Genomic DNA, 24999 nt, shown 5'->3' with positions numbered 1-24999 from the left:
AATTATTATGTGATGGGAGGAATTTCTTTTCTGGTCAAATCTATTTCGAGTTCTGTGGGCTTATTGTATGTTCATGGTCATCTCATTCTTCAGGTTAGGGAAGATTTCTTCTATAATTTTATTGAAGACATTTACTGGACCTTTAATTTAGAAATATTTGCTTTCTTCTACACCTATAATCCTTAGGTTTTGTTTTGTTTTGTTGTTACTGTTGTTATTTTTTTTTTTAGTTCATAAAACAGATGTTCATTTATTCACACATTTAACATGTTTTAAACACCCTATTATTTTTTTTAACCCCAGCATTGTCAATGGATGTAGTTTTTAAACAATGAAATTAAATTTTTTTAAATTAATTAATTTATTTTTTATTTACATTGCAAATGATTTCCCCTTTTCTGGGTCCCCACTCCCCGCAAGTCCCATAAGCCCTCTTCCGTCCCCCTATTCTTCCATCTACCCCTTCCCACTTCCCTGTTCTGGAATTCCCCTATACTCTTGCACTGAGTGTTTCCAGAACCAGGGCCCACTCCTCCGTTCTTTTTGGACATCATTTAATTTGTGGATTATGTCCTGGGTATTCAAAGTTTCTAGGCTAATATCCACTTATCAGTGAGTGCATACCATGATTGATCTTTTGAGACTGGGTTACCTCACTTAGTATGATGTTCTCCAGATCCATCCATTTGCCTAAGAATTTCATGAATTCATTGTTTCTTTTTTTTTTAATTTTTTTATTCGATATAATTTATTTACATTTCAAATGATTTCCCTTTTCTAGCCCCCCCACTCCCCGAAAGTCCCGTAAGCCCCCTTCTCTTCCCCTGTCCTCCCACCCACCCCTTCCCACTTCCCCGTTCTGGTTTTGCCGAATACTGTTTCACTGAGTCTTTCCAGAACCAGGGGCCACTCCTCCTTTCTTCTTGTACCTTACTTGATGTGTGGATTATGTTTTGGGTATTCCAGTTTTCTAGGTTAATATCCACTTATTAGTGAGTGCATACCATGATTCACCTTTTGAGTCTGGGTTACCTCAATTAGTATGATGTTCTCTAGCTCCATCCATTTGCCTAAGAATTTCATGAATTCATTGTTTCTTTTTTTTTAATTTTTTTTATTCGATATAATTTATTTACATTTCAAATGATTTCCCCTTTTCTAGCCCCGCTCCACTCCCCGAAAGTCCCGTAAGCCCCCTTCTCTTCCCCTGTCCTCCCTCCCACCCCTTCCCAGTTCCCCGTTCTGGTTTTGCCGAATACTGTTTCACTGAGTCTTTCCAGAACCAGGGACCACTCCTCCTTTCTTCTTGTATCTCATTTGATGTGTGGATTATGTTTTGGGTATTCCAGTTTTCTAGGTTAATAACCACTTATTAGTGAGTGCATACCATGATTCACCTTTTGAGTCTGGGTTACCTCACTTAGTATGATGTTCTCTAGCTCCATCCATTTGACTAAGAATTTCATGAATTCATTGTTTCTAATGGCTGAATAGTACTCCATTGTGTAGATATACCACATGTTTTGCATCCACTCTTCTGTTGAGGGATACCTGGGTTCTTTCCAGCATCTGGCAATTATAAATAGGGCTGCTATGAACATAGTAGAGCATGTATCCTTATTACATGGTGGGGAATCCTCTGGGTATATGCCCAGGAGTGGTATAGCAGGATCTTCTGGAAGTGAGGTGCCCAGTTTTCGGAGGAACCGCCAGACTGATTTCCAGAGTGGTTGTACCAATTAGCAACCCCACCAGCAGTGGAGGAGAGTTCCTCTTTCTCCACACCCTCTCCAACACCTGCTGTCTCCTGAATTTTTAATCTTAGCCATTCTGACTGGTGTAAGATGAAATCTTAGGGTTGTTTTGATTTGCATTTCCCTAATGACTAATGAAGCTGAGCATTTTTTAAGATGCTTCTCTGCCATCCGAAGTTCTTCAGGTGAGAATTCTTTGTTTAACTCTGTACCCCATTTTTTAATAGGGTTGTTCGGTTTTCTGGAGTCTAACTTCTTGAGTTCTTTATATATATTGGATATTAGCCCTCTGTCTGATGTAGGATTGGTGAAGATCTTTTCCCAATTTGTTGGTTGCCGATCTGTCCTCTTGATGGTGTCCTTTGCCTTACAGAAACTCTGTAACCTTATGAGGTCCCATTTGTCAATTCTTGCTCTTAGAGCATAGCTATTGGTGTTCTGTTCAGAAACTTTCTCCCTGTACCGATGTCCTCAAGGGTCTTCCCCAGTTTCTTTTCTATTAGTTTCAGAGTGTCTGGCTTTATGTGGAGGTCCTTGATCCATTTGGATTTGAGCTTAGTACAAGGAGACAAGGATGAATCAATTCGCATTCTTCTGCATGCTGACCTCCAGTTGAACCAGCACCATTTGTTGAAAAGGTTATCATTTTTCCATTGGATGTTTTCAGCCTCTTTGTCGAGGATCAAGTGGCCATAGGTGTGTGGGTTCATTTCTGGATCTTCAATCCTGTTCCATTGATCCTCCTGCCTGTCACTGTACCAATACCATGCAGTTTTTAACACTATTACTCTGTAGTATTGCTTGAGGTCAGGGATACTGATTCCCCCAGATTTTCTTTTGTTGCTGAGAATAGTTTTAGCTATCCTGGGTTTTTTGTTATTCCAGATGAATTTGATAATTGCTCTTTCTAACTCTGTGAAGAATTGAGTTGGGATTTTGATGGGTATTGCATTGAATCTGTATATTGCTTTTGGCAAAATGGCCATTTTAACTATATTGATTCTACCGATCCATGAGCATGGGAGGTTTTCCCATTTTTTGAGGTCTTCTTCCATTTCCTTCTTCAGAGTCTTGAAGTTCTTGTCATACAGATCTTTCACATGTTTGGTAAGAGTCACCCCAAGATACTTTATACTGTTTGTGGCTATTGTGAAGGGGGTCATTTCCCTAATTTCTTTCTCAGCCTGCTTATCCTTTGAGTATAGGAAGGCCACTGATTTGCTTGTGTTGATTTTATAACCTGCCACTTTGCTGAAGTTGTTTATCAGCTGTAGGAGCTCTCTAGTGGAGTTTTTTGGGTCACTTAGGTAGACTATCATGTCGTCTGCAAATAATGATAGTTTGACTTCCTCCTTTCCAATTTGTATCCCTTTGATCTCCTTATGTTGTCGAATTGCCCGAGCTAGTACCTCAAGTACAGTATTGAAAAGATAAGGAGAAAGGGGGCAGCCTTGTCTGGTCCCTGATTTCAGTGGGATTGCTTCAAGTTTCTCTCCATTTAGTTTGATGCTGGCTACCGGTTTGCTGTATATTGCTTTTACTATGTTTAGGTATGGGCCTTGGATTCCTGTTCTCTCCAAGACTTTAAGCACGAAAGGATGCTGAATTTTGTCAAATGCTTTTTCAGCATCCAATGAAATGACCATGTGGTTTTGTTCTTTGAGTTTGTTTATGTAGTGGATTGTATTGATGGATTTCCGTATATTGAACCAACCCTGCATTCCCGGGATAAAGCCTACTTGATCATGGTGGATGATCGTTTTGATGTGTTCTTGGATTCGGTTGGCAAGAATTTTATTGAGTATTTTTGCATCAATGTTCATAAGGGAAATTGGTCTGAAGTTCTCTTTCTTTGTTGGATCTCTGTGTGGCTTTGGTATCAGCGTAATTGTGGCTTCGTAGAAGGAATTGGGTAGTGTTCCTTCTGTTTCTATTTTGTGGAATAGTTTGAAGAGTATTGGTGTTAACTCTTCTTTGAAGGTCTGGTAGAATTCTGCACTGAAACCATCTGGTCCTGTGCTTTTTCTGGTTGGAAGACTTTCTATGACTCCTTCTATTTCTTTAGGCTTTATGGGACTGTTTAGATGGTCTAGTTGGTCCTGATTTAATTTTGGTATTTGGTATCTGTCAAGGAAATTGTCCATTTCCTCCAGATTCTCCAGTTGTGTTGAGTACAGGCTCTTGTAGTAGGATCTGATGATTTTTTGGATTTCCTCAGTTTCCGTTGTTATATGTCCCTTTTCATTTCTAAGGTTGTTAATTTGGATACTTTCTCTGTGCCCTTTGGTCAGTCTGGCTAAGGGTTTATCTATCTTGTTGATTTTCTCAAAGAACCAGCTCCTGGTTTTGTTGATTTTTTGTATGGTTCTCTTTGTTTCTACTTGATTGATTTCGGCCCTGAGTTTGATGATTTCCTGCCTTCTACTCCTCCTGGGTGAAATAGCTTCTTTTTGTTCTAGGGCTTTCAGGTGTGTCATTAGAATTCATTGTTTCTAATGGCTGAATAGTACTCCATTGTATAAATATACCACATTTTTTGTATCCATTCCTCCGTTGAAGGACATCTAGGTTCTTTCCAGCTTCTGGCTACTACAAATAGGGCTGCTATGAACATAGTGGAGCATGTGTCCTTATTGCATGCTGAAGAATCCTCTGGATATATGCCTAGAAGTGGTATAACAGGGTCCTCAGGAAGTGACATGCCCAGTTTTCTGAGGAACCGCCAGACTGATTTCCAAAGTGGTTGCACCATCTTGCAATTCCACCAGCAATGGAAAAGTGTTCCTCTTTCTCCACATCCTCGCCAACACCTGCTGTCTCCTGAGTTTTTTACCTTAGCCATTCTGACTGGTGTGAGGTGAAATCTCAGGGTTGTTTTGATTTGCATTGCGCTAATGATTAATGATGTTGAACATTTCTTAAGGTGTTTCTCAGCTCTCTGAAGTTCTTCATGTGAAAATTCTTTGTTTAGCTCCGTACCCCATTTTTTAATGGGGTTATTTGGAACTCTGGGTTCTACTTTCTTGAGTTCTTTGTATATATTAGATATGAGCCCTCTGTCGGATTTAGGGTTAGTGAAGATTCTTTCCCAGTCTGTTGGTTGATGTTTTGTCCTTTTGACGGTGTTCTTTGCCTTACAGAAACTTTGTAGTTTTATGAGGTCCCATTTGTCAATTCTTGATCTTAGAGCATAAGCTATTGGTGTTCTATTCAGGAACTTTTCCCCTGTGCCCATGTCCTCCAGGGTCTTCCCCAGTTTTTTTTCTCCTACAGCTGATAAACAACTTCAGCAAAGTGGCTGGCTACAAAATCAACACAAGCAAATCAGTAGCCTTTATATATTCAAAGGATAAGCAGACTGAGAAAGAAATTAGGGAAATGACCCCCTTCACAATAGCTACAAACAACATAAAGTATCTTGGGGTGACTCTAACCAAACAAGTGAAAGACCTATATGACAAGAACTTCAGATCTCTGAAGAAGGAAATCGAAGAAGATCTCAGAAAATGGAAAAACCTTCCATGCTCGTGGATTGGCAGGATTAATATAGTTAAAATGGCCATCTTGCCAAAGGCAATCTACAGATTCAATGCTATTCCCATAAAAATCTCAACCAAGTTCTTCATAAAGCTAGAAAGAGCAATTCTCAAATTCATCTGGAATAACAAAGAACCCAGGATAGCTAAAACTATTCTCAACAGTAAAAGAACTTCAGGGGGATTCAATATCCCAGACTTTAAACTCTACTACAGAGCAATAGTGATGAAAACTGCATGGTATTGGTACAATATCAGGCAAGCGGATCAATGGAATAGGATTGAAGACCCAGAAATGAACCAACACACCTATGGTCACTTGGTCTTCGACAAAGGGGATGAAAGCATCCAGTGGAAAAAAGATAGTCTTTTCAACAAATGGTGCTGGTTCAATTGGAGGTCAGCATGCAGAAGAATGTGCATCGATCCATTCTTATCTCCTTGTACCAAGCTCAACTCCAAATGGATCAAGGACCTCCACATTACCTGACACACTGAAACTAATTGAAATAAAAACTGGGGAAGACCCTGGAGGACATGGTTACTGTTGTTATTAAGTGAGTAAATAAGTATGCCAAAATCAGGTCATCTTACTGAAGTGTTCCAAGTTGAAACAAAGGAAAAACTGACAATACTGAGGACCCCTAGTGCTGAAAATAGGTCTTAACAGGATACTCATATTCTTTTTTTTTATTCGATATATTTTTTATTTACATTTCAAATGATTTCCCCTTTTCTAGCCCCCCACTCCCCGAAAGTCCCGTAAGCCCCCTTCTCACCCCCGTCCTCCCACCCACCCCTTCCCACTTCTCCGTTCTGGATTTGCTGAATACTGCTTCACTGAGTCTTTCCAGAACAAGGGGCCACTCCTTTCTTCTTGTACCTCATTTGATGTGTGGATTATGTTTTGGGTATTCCAGTTTTCTAGGTTAATATACACTTATTAGTGAGTGCATACCATGATTCACTTTTGAGTCTGGGTTACCTCACTTAGTATGATGTTCTCTAGCTCCATCCATTTGCCTAAGAATTTCATGAATTCATTGTTTCTAATGGCTGAATAGTACTCTATTGTGTAGATACACCACATTTTTTGCATCCACTCTTCTGTTGAGGGATACCTGGGTTCTTTCCAGCATCTGGCAATTATAAATAGGGCTGCTATGAACATAGTAGAGCATGTATCCTTATTACATGGTGGGGAATCCTCTGGGTATATGCCCAGGAGTGGTATAGCAGGATCTTCTGGAAGTGAGGTGCCCAGTTTTCGGAGGAACCGCCAGACTGATTTCCAGAGTAGTTGTACCAATTTGCAAACCCACCAGCAGTGGAGGAGTGTTCCTCTTTCTCCACATCTTCTCCAGTACCTGCTGTCTCCTGAAATTTTAATCTTAGCCATTCTGACTGGTGTAAGGTGAAATCTCAGGGTTGTTTTGATTTGCATTTCCCTAATGACTAATGAAGTTGAGCATTTTTTAAGATGCTTCTCCACCATCCGAAGTTCTTCGGGTGAGAATTCTTTGTTTAACTCTGTACCCCATTTTTTTTCATTCTTTTTTTTATTCGATATAATTTATTTACATTTCAAATGATTTCCCCTTTTCTAGCCCGCCCCCCCACTCCCCGAAAGTCCCGTAAGCCCCCTTCTCTTCCCCTGTCCTCCCTCCCACCCCTTCCCAGTTCCCCGTTCTGGTTTTGCCAAATACTGTTTCACTGAGTCTTTCCAGAACCAGGGACCACTCCTGCTTTCTTCTTGTATCTCATTTGATGTGTGGATTATGTTTTGGGTATTCCAGTTTTCTAGGTTAATAACCACTTATTAGTGAGTGCATACCATGATTCACCTTTTGAGTCTGGGTTACCTCACTTAGTATGATGTTCTCTAGCTCCATCCATTTGCCTACGAATTTCATGAATTCATTGTTTCTAATGGCTGAATAGTACTCCATTGTGTAGATATACCACATTTTTTGTATCCACTCTTCTGTTGAGGGATACCTGGGTTCTTTCCAGCATCTGGCAATTATAAATAGGGCTGCTATGAACATAGTAGAGCATGTATCCTTATTACATGGTGGGGAATCCTCTGGGTATATGCCCAGGAGTGGTATAGCAGGATCTTCTGGAAGTGAGGTGCCCAGTTTTCGAAGGAACCGCCAGACTGCTTTCCAGAGTGGTTGTACCAATTTGCAACCCCACCAACAGTGGAGGAGTGTTCCTCTTTCTCCACACCCTCTCCAACATCTGCTGTCTCCTGAATTTTTAATCTTAGCCATTCTGACTGGTGTAAGATGAAATCTTAGGGTTGTTTTGATTTGCATTTCCCTAATGACTAATGAAGTTGAGCATTTTTTAAGATGCTTCTCCGCCATCCGAAGTTCTTCAGGTGAGAATTCTTTGTTTAACTCTGTACCCCATTTTTTAATAGGGTTGTTCGGTTTTCTGGAGTCTAACTTCTTGAGTTCTTTATATATATTGGATATTAGCCCTCTGTCTGATGTAGGATTGGTGAAGATCTTTTCCCAATTTGTTGGTTGCCGATCTGTCCTCTTGATGGTGTCCTTTGCCTTACAGAAACTCTGTAACCTTATGAGGTCCCATTTGTCAATTCTTGCTCTTAGAGCATACGCTATTGGTGTTCTGTTCAGAAACTTTCTCCCTGTACCGATGTCCTCAAGGGTCTTCCCCAGTTTCTTTTCTATTAGCTTCAGAGTGTCTGGCTTTATGTGGAGGTCCTTGATCCATTTGGATTTGAGCTTAGTACAAGGAGACAAAGATGGATCAATTCGCATTCTTCTGCATGCTGACCTCCAGTTGAACCAGCACCATTTGTTGAAAAGGCTATCTTTTTTCCATTGGATGTTTTCAGCCTCTTTGTCGAGGATCAAGTGGCCATAGGTGTGTGGGTTCATTTCTGGATCTTCAATCCTGTTCCATTGATCCTCCTGCCTGTCACTGTACCAATACCATGCAGTTTTTAACACTATTGCTCTGTAGTATTGCTTGAGGTCAGGGATACTGATTCCCCCAGATTTTCTTTTGTTGCTGAGAATAGTTTTAGCTATCCTGGGTTTTTTGTTGTTCCAGATGAATTTGATAATTGCTCTTTCTAACTCTGTGAAGAATTGAGTTGGGATTTTGATGGGTATTGCATTGAATCTGTATAGTGCTTTAGGCAAAATGGCCATTTTAACTATATTGATTCTACCGATCCATGAGCATGGGAGGTTTTCCCATTTTTTGAGGTCTTCTTCCATTTCCTTCTTCAGAGTCTTGAAGTTCTTGTCATACAGATCTTTCACATGTTTGGTAAGAGTCACCCCAAGATACTTTATACTGTTTGTGGCTATTGTGAAGGGGGTCATTTCCCTAATTTCTTTCTCAGCCTGCTTATCCTTTGAGTATAGGAAGGCCACTGATTTGCTTGAGTTGATTTTGTAACCTGCCACTTTGCTGAAGCTGTTTATCAGCTGTAGGAGCTCTCTAGTGGAGTTCTTTGGGTCACTTAGGTAGACGATCATGTCGTCTGCAAATAATGATAGTTTGACGTCCTCCTTTCCAATTTGTATCCCTTTGACCTCCTTATGTTGTCGAATTGCCCGAGCTAGTACCTCAAGTACAATATTGAAAAGATAAGGAGAAAGGGGGCAGCCTTGTCTGGTCCCTGATTTCAGTGGGATTGCTTCGAGTTTCTCTCCATTTAGTTTGATGCTGGCTACCGGTTTGCTGTATATTGCTTTTACTATGTTTAGGTATGGGCCTTAAATTCCTGTTCTCTCCAAGACTTTAAGCATGAAAGGATGCTGAATTTTGTCAAATGCTTTTTCAGCATCCAATGAAATGACCATGTGGTTTTGTTCTTTGAGTTTGTTTATGTAGTGGATTGTATTGATGGATTTCCGTATATTGAACCAACCCTGCATTCCCGGGATAAAGCCTACTTGATCATGGTGGATGATCGTTTTGATGTGTTCTTGGATTCGGTTGGCAAGAATTTTATTGAGTATTTTTGCATCGATGTTCATAAGGGAAATTGGTCTGAAGTTCTCTTTCTTTGTTGGATCTTTGTGTGGCTTTGGTATCAGCGTAATTTTGGCTTCATAGAAGGAATTGGGTAGTGTTCCTTCTGTTTCTATTTTGTGGAATAGTTTGAAGAGTATTGGTGTTAACTCTTCTTTGAAGGTCTGGTAGAATTCTGCACTGAAACCATCTGGTCCTGTGCTTTTTTTGGTTGGAAGACTTTCTATGACTCCTTCTATTTCTTTAGGCTTTATGGGACTCTTCAGATGGTCTAGTTGGTCCTGATTTAATTTTGGTATTTGGTATCTGTCAAGGAAATTGTCCATTTCCTCCAGATTCTCCAGTTGTGTTGAGTACAGGCTCTTGTAGTAGGATCTGATGATTTTTTGGATTTCCTCAGTTTCCGTTGTTATGTCTCCCTTTTCATTTCTGAGTTTGTTAATTTGGATACTTTCTCTGTGTACCCCATTTTTTAATAGGGTTGTTTGGTTTTCTGGAGTCTAACTTCTTGAGTTCTTTATATATATTGGATATTAGCCCTCTATGAGATGTAGGACTGGTGAAGATCTTTTCCCAATTTTTTGGTTGCCGATTTGTCTTTTTGATGGTGTTCTTTGCCTTACAGAAACTTTGTGAAATCTCAGGGTTGTTTTGATTTGCATTTCCCTAATGACTAATGAAGTTGAGCATTTTTTAAGATGCTTCTCCACCATCCGAAGTTCTTCAGGTGAGAATTCTTTGTTTAACTCTGTACCCCATTTTTTTAATAGGGTTGTTTAGTTTTCTGGAGTCTAACTTCTTGAGTTCTTTATATATATTGGATATTAGCCCTCTGTCTGATGTAGGATTGGTGAAGATCTTTTCCTAATTTGTTGGTTGCCGATTTGTCCTCTTGATGGTGTCCTTTGCCTTACAGAAACTTTGTAATTTTATGAGGTCCCATTTGTCAATTCTAGTTCTTAGAGCATACGCTATTGGTGTTCTGTTCAGAAACTTTCTCCCTGTACTGAAGTCCTCAAGGGTCTTCCCCAGTTTCTTTTCTATTAGCTTCAGAGTGTCTGGCTTTATGTGGAGGTCCTTGATCCATTTGGATTTGAGCTTAGTACAAGGAGACAAGGCCTCAAATTCTAATGTGGGCGCCATGGGAATTCTGGGTTTAAATCCTGCGTTGACTAGCTGCCTGCTTATAAGTGGGTACTGATGGAAGGGTAAATTAATTGTTTTAATTTAAAATAAAGATAGTTTATTTCAGTGGTTTTAGGTTGTTTTAAGTTGAGCTAGTATTGGGAAGTAGTCAGTGACTCTAGGGTAGAGTGTAGTGACAACAATGGCCTGCTTAGCACAGGTATTAATTATCAAAAGTCTGTGGCTCAGATAGAGAGTTCAACAGACTGATGGTAAGACAGGGCAGCTACTCTGGGCCTAGAGCCAAACAGCAAGATGATATAAACACAGAGGAAGCTCATATTCCTTTTAACATGGCCCACACATGGAATTTTGGGTGTCTTTCCTCATTGGCTAGATAAGAGTACCCTAAATAGTGGCTCATACAAGTCATATTATTTTTATTTAGCTTGTTTAACAGGCACAGGAAGCTTGTATTCCTTTTAATGTGGCCCACACAAGGAATTTTGCATATCTTTTCCTGCTTGGCAATATAGTAAATGCCTAAATAGAGGCTCATACAGTATCTTAGCTTATTTCATTTATTTTAGATTGTTTTGATTTTCCTAATGGGTGCGATGCTGAGTTTTGTGGTTATATTATTCCTCTGGGAGAGAGGTCAAAATGAAGGTTTGTCTGGTTACTGGCTCAAGGATATGTTAATTTGGGAAAAGGGTTTTGTTTTTGTGTTTTTAGAAAGGGTGATTAGGCTCTGGACATCTTCCAGAGCTATTTGGATCAGAAATGATAGAGGGAGACCTCCAGAGGGCTAGATTCCAGAATATCAAACAGAAAAACTATCTTTATGATACTATAATTTTGTGTTGAGAGTTATACATTACAGAAAATGCAGCCAGGATGACTCTCCTCATCAAACATCCTGAACTGACCTGCTTGAACTTCTTAGGTCCTGGACTTCATTTAGATCCAGTCAAGATACAGAAATCAGAGACCAACCAACTTCCCCATTTTCCTTACTCTTCCCCCACCCCCTTATAATTATCTCAATGCCCATACTCAGCTTGAAGAAGTTTCAAAAAGTTATTGACTCAGTTCCCTGTGATGTGGGGCTGGAGAGGATTGTTATTATTATTAAGTTGTCTTTCTAGGAAATATAGAAATGCTCAGATTTGAAACACAGAGGAAATAGAAATAACTATATTGACCTAATTTCATTTGCTAAAAATTCTTTTAATTGTTACTAAGTTTAAGTCATAAGTTATTATTTGGTACAGAATTCATTTTGATTCACAATCAAGGTTTTCTTCAGTATAAATTTCTTTGATTGATAATAAATATTTAAAATAACAGGGCTTAGACCCATTTCTTCTTTGCCATTATTACAATAGATCCAAGGTGTTTACGCTTGTGAATCTAGGGCCAAATATAAATATAAGGTTCTGATTTTATTGTTAGGGTGTTTTCGAGATTTTAATCAGAAACAGCTGAAAGTAGTTAGCAGACAACTGTCCAGCATACTTTACATAGATAGTTGTTTTAAAAAACGTCAGAAATCCATTGATGTGACATTTTATGTTATTTATTTCACTTGTAGAGACTAGTCTGCAGCTGTCAGCTTCCCTTTCTTGGATTCAAAGAAGAAACTGAGCATCAATAGAGCTGCTTCTGTTGTGGTGAAACAGCTCAACATTGCTGTTTCTTCACCTGCAGACAAACTCTGTCCCGAAAAAGGACACTTTTACAGGTTGGGTCAGCTTGAATTCTGCTGAGAGAGAATGGCTAGTCCTTAACAATTCCTGTTTCTCTAAGTCTATCAGATGACCCTGGGCCAGGAGTCTGAAGACTGATGCTTCACATTTTAGGAGATGGACTGTCTAGGTTTTCAGAGGACTCTATCATTTGGCTAAGTGTTGGAAGCTGTGTTAGGCTTCCAATTTTTTTCAGTTATTATTGGCCACTCTCAGATTTCTGATGGGATTGAAGACTGTTAGTCTCATAGCCAGCCGAAGCTGTTTTGCATTAAGAAAAGCTGATATATATTTAAATAGATGGTTTTCAGATGACATACAATTCATAGCCAAGTCATGAGTCAGGTGTTAATTATTATATTCCTTTAAGATAGACTAGGTGACAGAAGTTCTGTTTGATTAACAGAGAGGATGGACTGGGGGTTAGGTCTATATTATACTTTATAATTTACAAAATTGTAATAGTCGTGCTCAATTTATATTTGGAGAGAATTTTTTTAATTAAACAGAAAGGGTGAAATATTGCAAGATATTGTCTATCCATATACATTGAGGCACTGAGAGGCCAGTGATTGGAGTGGAGAGAGGAAGAGCTAAGAGAAGTGAGGGGAGGAGAGACAAAGAGACTCATTGGATCACACGAGTAGAGCAGGAGCGAGATGCAGATATCCAAATGGCATCTGGCGTATTTCTGGTGTTTTGGAGAGGTTAGAAACATTGGGATAATGCTTTATCATTGTAAATTGGCATTATGTAATTGTGAGTTTTATATACATAAATATATTTGGTTATCTATTTAAGTCAAGAGTCATGTTTTAACAGGCATTTGGATGCAGGGCGAGACCCACTAGAACTTTGTGAAGAGGCCTGGTAGGGCTGAACTCATTATTGATTATTACCCACTATCATCTGTCTGTCTTCTTTTACCCTGGATACGGCTTGATATGTTACCTCCAACCTCCCCTGGGACTGGGTCAGTGCTGGTGGCTATTCATTCCTGCAAAAGATAGTTTCCTCGACCATAAAGTTAAAAACACATTCTCCACCACAGCCCTTTGAAGTCATTTAATTGTAACTGGACAGTCACCTGTGGCATGATGCCTTTCAAGAAAGTAAAAGAGAACAAGCAAAATACTAACACATACAGAATTAGGTCTAAGATGGATCTAAAATGATGTCAAAATTAAAAGACCAAAATGATTCAGATGGTGACCAATCCTGTAAATGGGTTCCTTATGATCTGCACAACCTTACAGTATCCACAAAAACCTGAGTTGGACTAGCAAAGTGAGGTTCATAGCATTCTTGGGACTCCCCAGGCCAGAAGGTAGTTGTTGTCATGGAATACTCCCCCCTTTAGCTTCAAGGTTGTGTCCAGGACACCAGACAAATCAAAGCATGGGGTAAGACAATGACACACAGCACAGAATGAGACAAAGACAACATAGACATGAAACCAAACACACAGATTGTCAGAGAGACAATTGCTATCTTAAAAAAAACAAAAAAACAAAAAACAAAACCACTCTACTATCAAGTCAGGGGGTTCCAGAAATTAACAGCTAATGCACCAAGAGTAAGGGTCTGAAAGTTATTGAAAGAAGAACACAAAATCAAATATGATGCAAAAGCAAAGAGAGATTATTTGGAAGAAACATTATTCGGAAGAAACATCCAGCATTTGAGATCAGACATTCTTCTAAAATGGCATCCCTGAGATGAGCACACAGGCTCCTTTTAAGCACAACTAGGGGAATTTTAGTGATGGTTAGGCCAATTTTCATATGATCAGCTAAGTAAGTAGAAGTTACATTAGTATATTTCTAATTGGTTGATTGTTATATTAGCTTTATCATTTTTGGTTAGGCCTAGAAAAGTTCCAGGAACTGCATAAGTCCTTGGTATAGCTATCTTTCTTGGTTAGATATTTGGCCTGTTGATGATGAATGGCTCATTGTTTGTGTTTTTTCTGAGAAGTCTTATGTGCTTCCTTGGGAAACTGAAACCTTGGCCTTTTTATAAAACGGAGTTTCAGTCAGATTTCTAATTTACTTTGGGAAAATCAACAAGCTAGACAAATGATTTATACAGACCAACAAAGAGACATACAAAATATCCAAATTGACAAAATCAGAAATGAAAAAGAGGACATATACTAGATACTGAAGAAATTAAGTCATACTTTAAAAACCTGTACATCACAAAATTGGAAAATCCTTTTAAAAATCGTTTTTTCTCAATAGATATAGCTTAACAAAGTTAAATCAAGATCAGATAAATAATTCCAAAAGTCCTATAAAACCTAAGGAAATTCAAACACTCATTAAAATTCTCCCAATCAAATATTCAGGATCCAAAGCCCTTATCCAGAATATCAAAGAAAAGGTAACACCAATACTCCTCAAATTATTCAACAAAATAGAAACAGAAGGAATATTGTCAAATTCAGTTTATGAGGCCAATATCACCCTAATATTCAAACCATACGAAGATTCAACAATAAAAAAGAATTTCATACAAATTTCCCTCATGAATATTGTATATATATATATATATATATATATATATATATATACCCAATAATATACTAGCAAACTGAAAAACCACGTCGAAAAATATCATTCACCTTGATCAAGTAGTCTTAAACACAGAGACACAGAGATAGTTCAACCCATCTCAAAAATATTAACCCAGAATTTCTCCTGTTCAAAGTAAATATAGGGAAAAAGAGTGGAGCAGATACTGAAGGAAGGACCATCCAGAGACTGCCTACCTAGGGATTCATCCCATCTGCAGACACTAAATCCAGACAATATTGCTGATGTCAAGAACCACTTGCTGACAGGAGACTGGAAAATCAGCCAACCATCTGACTGAGCACGGGAACCTCAATGGAGGAGTTAGGGGAAGAACTGAAGGAGTTGAAGGGGTTTGCAACTGTATAGGAAGACCAACAATACCAACTAACCAGATCCACCCCTCCCTCAGAGCTCCAAGGACTAAATCATCAACTAAAGAGTAAACATGGAGGACCCATGGCTCTAGCTGCATCTATCAGAGAGGATTGCCTTATCTGGCATAAATGGAAGGGAAGGCCCCCTGTCCTGTGGAGGCATGGTGCCCCAGTTTAGGGGAATAATAGGGCTGTGAGGTAGTAGTGGATGGGTGGGAGAGTGCCCTCATAGAAGCAAGGATAGGGGAGATGGGATACGGGGTTTGCAGATGAGAAACCGGGAAGGGAGATAACATTGAAATGTTAATAAATAAAATAACCAATAAAAAATGCTGTCAGTGTAATTCACCATATATAAAAAGGAAGAAAAAACTAAACTAAACTAAAAAAAAAAAAAAAAAAAAACCAGAGTTCTGCCCTATCTGCTTGGTAATACTCAATAAAATTCTTGCCAACCGAATCCAAGAACACATCAAAACGATCATCCACCATGATCAAGTAGGCTTTATCCCGGGAATGCAGGGTTGGTTCAATATACGGAAATCCATCAATGCAATCCACTACATAAACAAACTCAAAGAACAAAACCACATGGTCATTTCATTGGATGCTGAAAAAGCATTTGACAAAATTCAGCATCCTTTCATGCTTAAAGTCTTGGAGAGAACAGGAATTCAAGGCCCATACCTAAACATAGTAAAAGCAATATACAGCAAACCGGTAGCCAGCATCAAACTAAATGGAGAGAAACTTGAAGCAATCCCACTGAAATCAGGGACCAGACAAGGCTGCCCCCTTTCTCCTTATCTTTTCAATATTGTACTTGAGGTACTAGCTTGGGCAATTCGACAACATAAGGAGGTCAAAGGGATACAAATTGGAAAGGAAGAAGTCAAACTTTCATTATTTGCAGACGACATGATAGTCTACCTAAGTGACCCAAAAAACTCCACTAGAGAGCTCCTACAGCTGATAAACAACTTCAGCAAAGTGGCAGGTTATAAAATCAACACAAGCAAATCAGTGGCCTTCCTATACTCAAAGGATAAGCAGGCTGAGAAAGAAATTAGGGAAATGACCCCCTTCACAATAGCCACAAACAATATAAAGTATCTTGGAGTGACTCTTATCAAACATGTGAAAGATCTGTATGACAAGAACTTCAAGACTCTGAAGAAGGAAATGGAAGAAGACCTCAAAAAATGGGAAAACCTCCCATGCTCATGGATCGGTAGAATCAATATAGTTAAAATGGCCATTTTGCCAAAAGCAATATACAGATTCAATGCAATACCCATCAAAATCCCAACTCAATTCTTCACAGAGTTAGAAAGAGCAATTATCAAATTCATCTGGAATAACAAAAAACCCAGGATAGCTAAAACTATTCTCAGCAACAAAAGAAAATCTGGGGGAATCAGTATCCCTGACCTCAAGCAATACTACAGAGCAATAGTGTTAAAAACTGCATGGTATTGGTACAGTGACAGGCAGGAGGATCAATGGAACAGGATTGAAGATCCAGAAATGAACCCACACACCTATGGCCACTTGATCCTCGACAAAGAGGCTGAAAACATCCAATGGAAAAATGATAGCCTTTTCAACAAATGGTGCTGGTTCAACTGGAGGTCAGCATGCAGAAGAATGCAAATTGATCCATCCTTGTCTCCTTGTACTAAGCTCAAATCCAAATGGATCAAGGACCTCCACATAAAGCCAGACACTCTGAAGCTAATAGAAAAGAAACTGGGGAAGACCCTTGAGGACATCAGTACAGGGAGAAAGTTTCTGAACAGAACACCAATAGTGTATGCTCTAAGAGCAAGAATTGATAAATGGGACCTCATAAAATTACAAAGTTTCTGTAAGGCAAAGGACACCATCAAGAGGACAAATCGGCAACCAACAAATTGGGAAAAGATCTTCACCAATCCTACATCAGATAGAGGGCTAATATCCAATATATATAAAGAACTCAAGAAGTTAGACTCCAGAAAACCGAACAACCCTATTAAAAAATGGGGTACAGAGTTAAACAAAGAATTCACACCTGAACAACTTCGGATGGCGGAGAAGCATCTTAAAAAATGTTCAACTTCATTAGTCATTAGGGAAATGCAAATCAAAACAACCCTACGATTTCATCTTACACCAGTCAGAATGGCTAAGATTAAAAATTCAGGAGACAGCAGGTGTTGGAGAGGGTGTGGAGAAAGAGGAACACTCCTCCACTGCTGGTGGGGCTGCAAATTGGTACAACTACTCTGGAAATCAGTCTGGCGGTTCCTCCAAAAACTGGGCACCTCACTTCCAGAAGATCCTGCTATACCATTCCTGGGCATATACCCAGAAGATTCCCCACCATGTAATAAGGATACATGCTCTACTATGTTCATAGCAGCCCTATTTATAATTGCCAGATGCTGGAAAGAACCCAGGTATCCCTCAACAGAAGAGTGGATACAAAAAATGTGGTATATCTACACAATGGAGTACTATTCAGCCATTAGAAACAATGAATTCATGAAATTCTTAGGCAAATGGATAGAGCTAGAGAACATCATACTAAGTGAGGTAACCCAGACTCAAAAGGTGAATCATGGTATGCACTCACTAATAAGTGGTTATTAACCTAGAAAACTGGAATACCCAAAACATAATCCACACATCAAATGAGGTACAAGGAGAAAGGAGGACTGGCCCCTGGTTCTGGAGAGACTCAGTGAAACAGTATTCGGCAAAACCCGAACAGGGAAGTGGGAAGGGGTGGGTGGGAGGACAGGGAAAGAGAAGGGGACTTAAGGGACTTTCGGGGAGTAGGGGGCTAGAAAAGGGGAAATCATTTGAAATGTAAATAAATTATATAGAATAAAAAAAAAGAACTAAAAAAAATAACAACAGCAGCAAAAATAAAAATAACGACAAAAAAAAAAAAAAAAAAAAAACAAAACAAAACAAAAAAAAAAAAAACAGAGTTCTGCCCTATCTGCTTGGTACTCTATTCCCCAAGACCAAGGTCTGCCTCCATTCCTGGAGGCCTGTTGCTACCTTGAACAATCAGGTGAAATTGCTATGCTTCAATCCCCTGAATGTTGGATAACCTGGCAATCTAAGCATTTGTGGTGTCTGTTGTGTCCCCTCTGGGCTCCAGTAAACACCTCTACCAGCAATCCCTGACAGCTGCAAATATCTGGGACCATCAAGTGAGATTCCTTCCCAAATCCTCTGCCTGCAACTTTTCCCAGGACACCCATCATCAGTGAGGGCTACCTCAACCCTGTTCCCTCTACACTCATCTCCTTGTGTCCTACCTTGTGTAACACCTAGTGTTTTTAAATGCATTACATATCAACCTCAGTTTCCCCTACCTCCACTTCATGTAGTTCCCCTGCAACCACCATCCTTGTTCCCCAGATCAACTCTGTAGTGAGAAGTTTGGAGTTTCAGTTTCTATAGAAAACACAGGAAAAACATGAAAATACGTTATGTTTTAATTCCGGGTGTGAGATATGGGGCTGTTTCAGGTTTTCCACAGCAGCTGTCTATGATTAGCCTCATGTTCTAGTATAGAAAAGGTAATTTCTGTGATTGTGTGATGTTTTGAATTCTAGGAAGAACACAGATGTCATAGAAATGCTAGGGCCTGTAAGGTGGGGTTGGCTGTTGTTGGTTATTGTGGGTTGTTGGGGAATTTCTGGTTGTTGTGGTCATTGCTTGTTAAGTAGTCATGCTTAAAAAGAAACAACAGGCAATTTGATATCCTCATGGCACATGAGTTTTGAACTGGAATTAATTTCAAAATATGTAGGAGCTACTGCTGGTGGGGTTGCAAATTGGTACAACCACTCTGGAAATCAGTCTGGCGGTTCCTCCAAAAACTGGGCACCTCACTTCCAGAAGATCCTGCTATACCACTCCTGGGCATATACCCAGAGGATTCCCCACCATGTAATAAGGATACATGCTCTACTATGTTCATAGCAGCCCTATTTATAATTGCCAGATGCTGGAAAGAACCCAGGTATCCCTCAACAGAAGAGTGGATGCAAAAAATGTGGTATATCTACACAATGGAGTACTATTCAGCCATTAGAAACAATGAATTCATGAAATTCTTAGGCAAATGGATGGAGCTAGAGAACATCATACTAAGTGAGGTAACCCAGACTCAAAAGGTGAATAATGGTATGCTCTCACTAATAAGTGGATATTAACCTAGAAAACTGGAATACCCAAAACATAATCTACACATCAAATGAGGTACAAGAAGAAGAGTGGCCCCTTGTTCTGGAAAGACTCAGTGAAGCAGTATTCGGCAAAACCAGAACAGGGAAGTGGGAACGGGTGGGTGGGAGGACAGGGGTAGAGAAGGGGGCTTACGGGACTTTTGGGGAGTAGGGGGCTAGAAAAGGGGAAATCATTTGAAATGCAAATAAAAAATATATCGAATAAAAAATTAAATATAATTCAATGTGTTTTTAATTAATCATAAAGTAAAATAAAGCAATGTGTTTAATGAGATTCAAAAAAAAAAAAAAAGAATCATTTGGTTCAGACTGCTTCCTGATCCTAGAATTTTATTGAAGACAGTTCAAAGATGTAATGTCAGTCTCTGACAATGTCATGCTTGTAGCAAAGAACTATAGAAATTAGACCTGAGATACAGTTATTGTGATCATTTAGTGTACAGCAAACCTGTTTTTAAATTTCATTTAAAATTTTTAGTATAACATAATATAATAAACATTTATAGTGGTGGCATAAAACAGCATTGCAAAGTAAAATTATAATCTGCTTTGACTGCTTAGGGATTGAAAAAAATATGTAGGAGCTAGTACATTTGAGTATTTCTTTTGCTTTTACAGATAGAGTCTCTGAAAAAAAGAATTCTACCTATGTATAAACTCTGTCCATTTTCCAATACCACATTCCTTAGTTACTCTAAATAAATCAGAATACTTGATATGATTTTTTCAATAAAGTAAAGATCACAAATCTTAAATGGATGCAATAATATACCAGGCAATTGGAGAGATGGCTCTAGTATTAAGAACACATGATTTTCCTGCAGATGACCTGAGTCAGTGTCCAGCACTCACATAGTGGCTCACAACCACTTGAACCAACAATTCTAGGATATCTGATGCCCACTTCTAGCCTCCTTGGGCACTGTATTCATGTAGTACACATACACTGACACACATAAAATTAAAAAAAAGTATTTTAAAGATGGTAAATGTTTTTATTTCTTAATATATTCATTGAGAATTTCTTTCTTGCATATTCAGCAAAGTAAGATCATTCACATACATCTTTTTCTTATCTAGCTCTTCCAATTTTTCCCCAAACAAATGACTTCCAACTTTTATCCTATTATGCTTTAATAACCTGATAAATCTGTTTAGTGTTGTTTGTATGGGCATAGATATAGGCATTCAATGGTTCATAGGAAATTTATCAGTGGTCCATATCCCAAAGAAGGACTCTCAATTCCCCACAGTCATCAGCTTCCATTAACTCTTCACCTCAGGTGTGGCCTTGGTAGCCCCTCCCCACCTCAGTGCTAACATTTTGATTTTGTACAGGTCTTACTCAGTAGCCATAGCTTCTGTGAATTTGTGACTACACCAGCACTGTCATGTACAGAAGACAGGATTCCACTGCACTCTGGTCCTTACAATTTTTCAATAATGGAAGACACTTGCAATATAAAGCATATAAAAGGAAGATGGATTCGTATACAACATGAAGTGCCTGATAAAGTCTTCCAATACATTATGTAACAGGCCAACATCAAATGGGAAAGCAAGGATAAATATGAGCATGAATTTCACATATATGCAAACTCTGTAAAATAATAATATACATGGTTGCTCTAATGGTCCACCATATCCTTGTGAGAGTATAGATTTTTCCTGTAAAGAAATAGAGGAACTAGGCTTTAATGTCTTAAAGCAGTAATTGTTGCGCATACTTCTTTATAAACACTCTGGGAAATGACAGTGTCTTCCTAATTCCAGCAACATTACCCTTGCCTACATCTGTACTTATAGTATAAGAAATATGGATGAGAGTGAGCCAGCCACTTGTATCACAAATAGTTAATAAATTCCTTTCCTTATTAAAGTACAAATCTATAGTAAACAGAGATGAACATTCATTATTTGCCATTCATGATTTTTGTAAACACAAAATAGAAACATTACATTTACCAAATATCACCAAAAATGACATAATAATTCCCAGGAACTGTTGAGCTTTCAGTTAACACAGCTTTCAAAGCTTATAATTATTTTAGAGAAATTTCAGATTTCTGAAAATTTACATATTGTTCTTATAAACTTTGGACCTACATGCCATTTCCTCCTTGTGATAGTTTGATGAAAATGGTCCCCAGATACTTATGTATTTGCAAAGCTACCAGTTAGTGGTACTATTGGGGAGGGAATAGTAGCTATAAATTTGATGGAGGTTATTTTGTCACTGGGAGTGGGCTATGAAGTTACAAGAGCCATTTCCAAGTCTAGTGTCAGTCTTTCTGTCTTTGGATCAGGATGTAAACCATTCTGCTACTGTTCCAATACCATGCCTCTAAGGTACATGACATTTTCACCATGAAGAAACTCTCCAAAACTGTAAATAAGCCCCTAGTTAGATACTTTCTTTTATAAGGTTTTCCTTGGTTGTGGTTTCTTTTCACAACAATAGCACACCATTATTGATTGCTTTATTGGTATAGTACATTTGTTCCATTTGAACTAATATTTGTTAATAATCACTTACTAAAATTTGCTTTGTGTTCCTCCTTAAATTCTACAGAGTTCTTTGCATTTATTGTTTTTGTTTTTTGTTTACCATTCTATCTGTTTTGACTTGAAAATTGCATAGTGATATTTAGCCACAGTTAGTAGATACACTGACAGTATCACATACAATGCATTTTCTTCCCTAAAGTTCATTTTATATTAAACCTCTAAATATACATATAGGAATGCTTGGAGTATCATTGTTTAAAGAAAAAATTCAGCTACTATGTCTTAGTTATATTCATATTATTATGATAAAACACCGACCAAATCTATTTATAAAAGAAAGTTTATTTGGGGCTTTCAGTTTCAGACATGTAAACTTCATTACCATCATTGTAGGGATCATGAAGGCAGGCTGGCACAGCAATGGAGTACCAGCTGAGAGCTTCTATACATTATTCATAAGCAAGAAACAGAGAATAACACTAGAAATGCTGTAGGCTTTTGATTGTTCAAAGCTCACCCAATGTGACTGACCTCCTTGAACATGGCCACATTGCCTAATGCTTCCTCAACAGCTATAGCAACTATGGACCAATATTTAAATACATGAGCCTATAAGAGCCATGTTCATTCAATCCACCATGAAAGCAAAAGCAGTATTTTTGTCTTGCAGTAGAGTTTGAGTATATAGAGAATTTCTTTCAGAGCCAATGGCACACAAAAAAATGCAAAATACAGGAAGAATAAATATAGTCATTTCTCTGATATAAAAAACAAAACACTAGACTAACAAGACTGAACAATCTACAATCCATGCAGAACTGTTTTAATGTTAAGGAAAATATTGAAAATAGGTAACACACTGGTTAACTTCAAGAGATAATATGATACCACTGAGGAGAGACTAATGGAACATTAATAACACTGACATTTTTCTGCCATTTAAGAGCAGAAATTAATGAGTATTTTGTTTAATCTTATTATTAAAATTTTTTAGGTATATGACATATATCTTATAGGCTCATATATTTAAATATTGCTCCATAGCTGGTGTAAAATATAAATGTATACTACAGCACACATATCTAACACATGTATAGAAATACACAACATTACTTCTAATGTTTTAAATAAAATTTCCAATAACAATAAAATATTACTTAAAAATAATAAGTAGCTGAAATTTAACAGAGTTGCAGAGATGCACACACTCACATTAGCTGAAGTTCTGCTAAATACTAGCTGAGAAGCATTTAAGTAGGCATTAAACTGTCCTCTGCTACATTGTCTACATATATGTAACACCATCAACTACTATCAATTGAATTAAATCCCTGTGCTTCCACAGAGAATGATTCTCATGGACCAAAGGTGAAATCACTTCAAGGGATGTGACATTTTCGTAAATGAGCAAGAAGCTGTCTTTCTTCTTTTTGTAATAAAAATATGTTTGGATTAAACTGCTCTTCAGATCTCTTTGAACTTGATTGAAGAGTTTTATATTTCCTGATGTCAACTAGCCATTCTTCATAACCCACTCAGAAAAGCAGAGTCTCATTAGACTATGCATATAACCGCAGCATCCCTTCCACGGAGGCTCATGTCAATCTCTCAAAACTAGGTGTGATAAACAAGTAAAATGTTTGCAAGACAAAGAAAAAAATGAATGAATTTTGTGAGCAACCTTTCCAGGATGCAGAATATCAGTAAGATAGTAAAGCAGACAAGAAAATTGTGCAAGACGTAAAGAAAGGAAAGAGAACCATGTATAGTTTCCCTAACAGAACAAAAGATGAAGGAAGTAGGGATGCCGACAATGAATACAATGCCCATCACTATGAAAAAATTCTCTGGCTGAGGATATTTCTCAGTGCTCCTTTCATATCCTGATTCCTTAGACTATAAATAAAGGGATTCAGCATAGGTGTGACTGCAGCATATATCACAGCCACAATCGCAACCTTGTCATTAGTGTTATTAGATGAGGGGACACAATATAATCCAATGATGGCTCCGTAGTACAAGGACACTACACAAAGATGAGAGCCACATGTAGAAAAGGCTTTGCAGATTCCCTTGATTGTTGGAGTTTTCAGAATGGTGACTCCAATGAGGCCGTAAGAGACCACAATGCATATGAATGGCAGGGTAATGATCACATTACCTAAAACAAGGATGACCAGCTCATTGATGGTGGTGTCTGAGCTGGACAACTTCAGCAAGGTAGAGAGGTCACAGAAGTAGTGGGGCACAATATTGCCTCTTAGGTAAGATAACTGAGCTAAGAGAAGAGTGTGAACAAGGGAATTGGCATTAGATAAGGCCCAGGATACTACTACTAGAAGAATACAGAGTTTCTCACTCATAATTTTTGAATAGTGCAGAGGGTGGCAGATGGCCACATACCTGTCATAGGCCATTGATGTCAGAAGAAAGCTCTCAAGATCGGCAAAAAATGAAAAGAAATACACCTGGGTAATGCAGCCAGCATATGAGATGGACTGACTTTTTGTCAGCATATTCATGACCATTTTTGGAGATGCAACTGATGAGAAAGAGATGTCTGTGAATGCCAAGTGGCTGAGGAAGAAGTACATGGGGGTGTGGAGGTGAGAGTCCAGCCTGATGAGCAGGATGATGAGCAGGTTCCCCAGCACAGTTGTCAGGTACATGGCCAGGAAGAGGGCAGAGTACAGGCCTTGGTCCTCTGCTCGAATGGGGAGCCCCAGGAGGATGAACTCAGACACAGTGCTCTCATTATCCATCCTCATGGCCCTGCTCTACTGCTGTGAGTGAACAGAAGAAAAGGCAAAGAGAAGTGAATTTAACTATTACATTGTAGAAACATTTTATAATTATGAGTACTGAAAATAACATTATTTCAAACCACTTAATATGGAGATATTTGTCAGAGTAATATGCTAATTATGATTAGCAAGAAATATAACTGAGAAACAACAGAATGTGTTTTAGAGGAAAACAACCATCAGAAAAATTATCAGATGAGACGCTGTTACAGATCTAGATTCCTGGATTTTACCAAGATAATATTAAATTAAAGTATTAGTGAAGAAATTGAAACTAGACAATAGAAAATTCAACACAATT

The 24999-nt window shown here is 38.5% G+C and overlaps 2 protein-coding genes across 2 annotated transcripts in view; one reads left to right on the top strand and one right to left on the bottom strand.

The window, feature by feature from the left end:
- The window catches only part of LOC127685304 (olfactory receptor 50-like), a 314138-nt gene that overhangs the window by 127921 nt on the left and 161218 nt on the right, over positions 1 to 24999 (top strand). The window lies entirely within an intron of this gene.
- LOC127685305 (olfactory receptor 50-like) overlaps positions 23727 to 24999 on the bottom strand; it is a 43828-nt gene continuing 42555 nt past the window's right edge. Inside the window, exon 2 of the mRNA XM_052182365.1 lies at positions 23727 to 24671. Coding sequence (XP_052038325.1) covers positions 23727 to 24671 — 945 coding nt within the window. The remainder of the gene's footprint in view (positions 24672 to 24999) is intronic.

This window comes from Apodemus sylvaticus, chromosome 5 (assembly GCF_947179515.1).
Source record: "Apodemus sylvaticus chromosome 5, mApoSyl1.1, whole genome shotgun sequence".
Taxonomy (NCBI): Eukaryota; Metazoa; Chordata; class Mammalia; order Rodentia; family Muridae; genus Apodemus; species Apodemus sylvaticus.
Note: the sequence above shows the minus strand (reverse complement) of the source record. Positions and strands in the feature narration are given on the sequence as shown.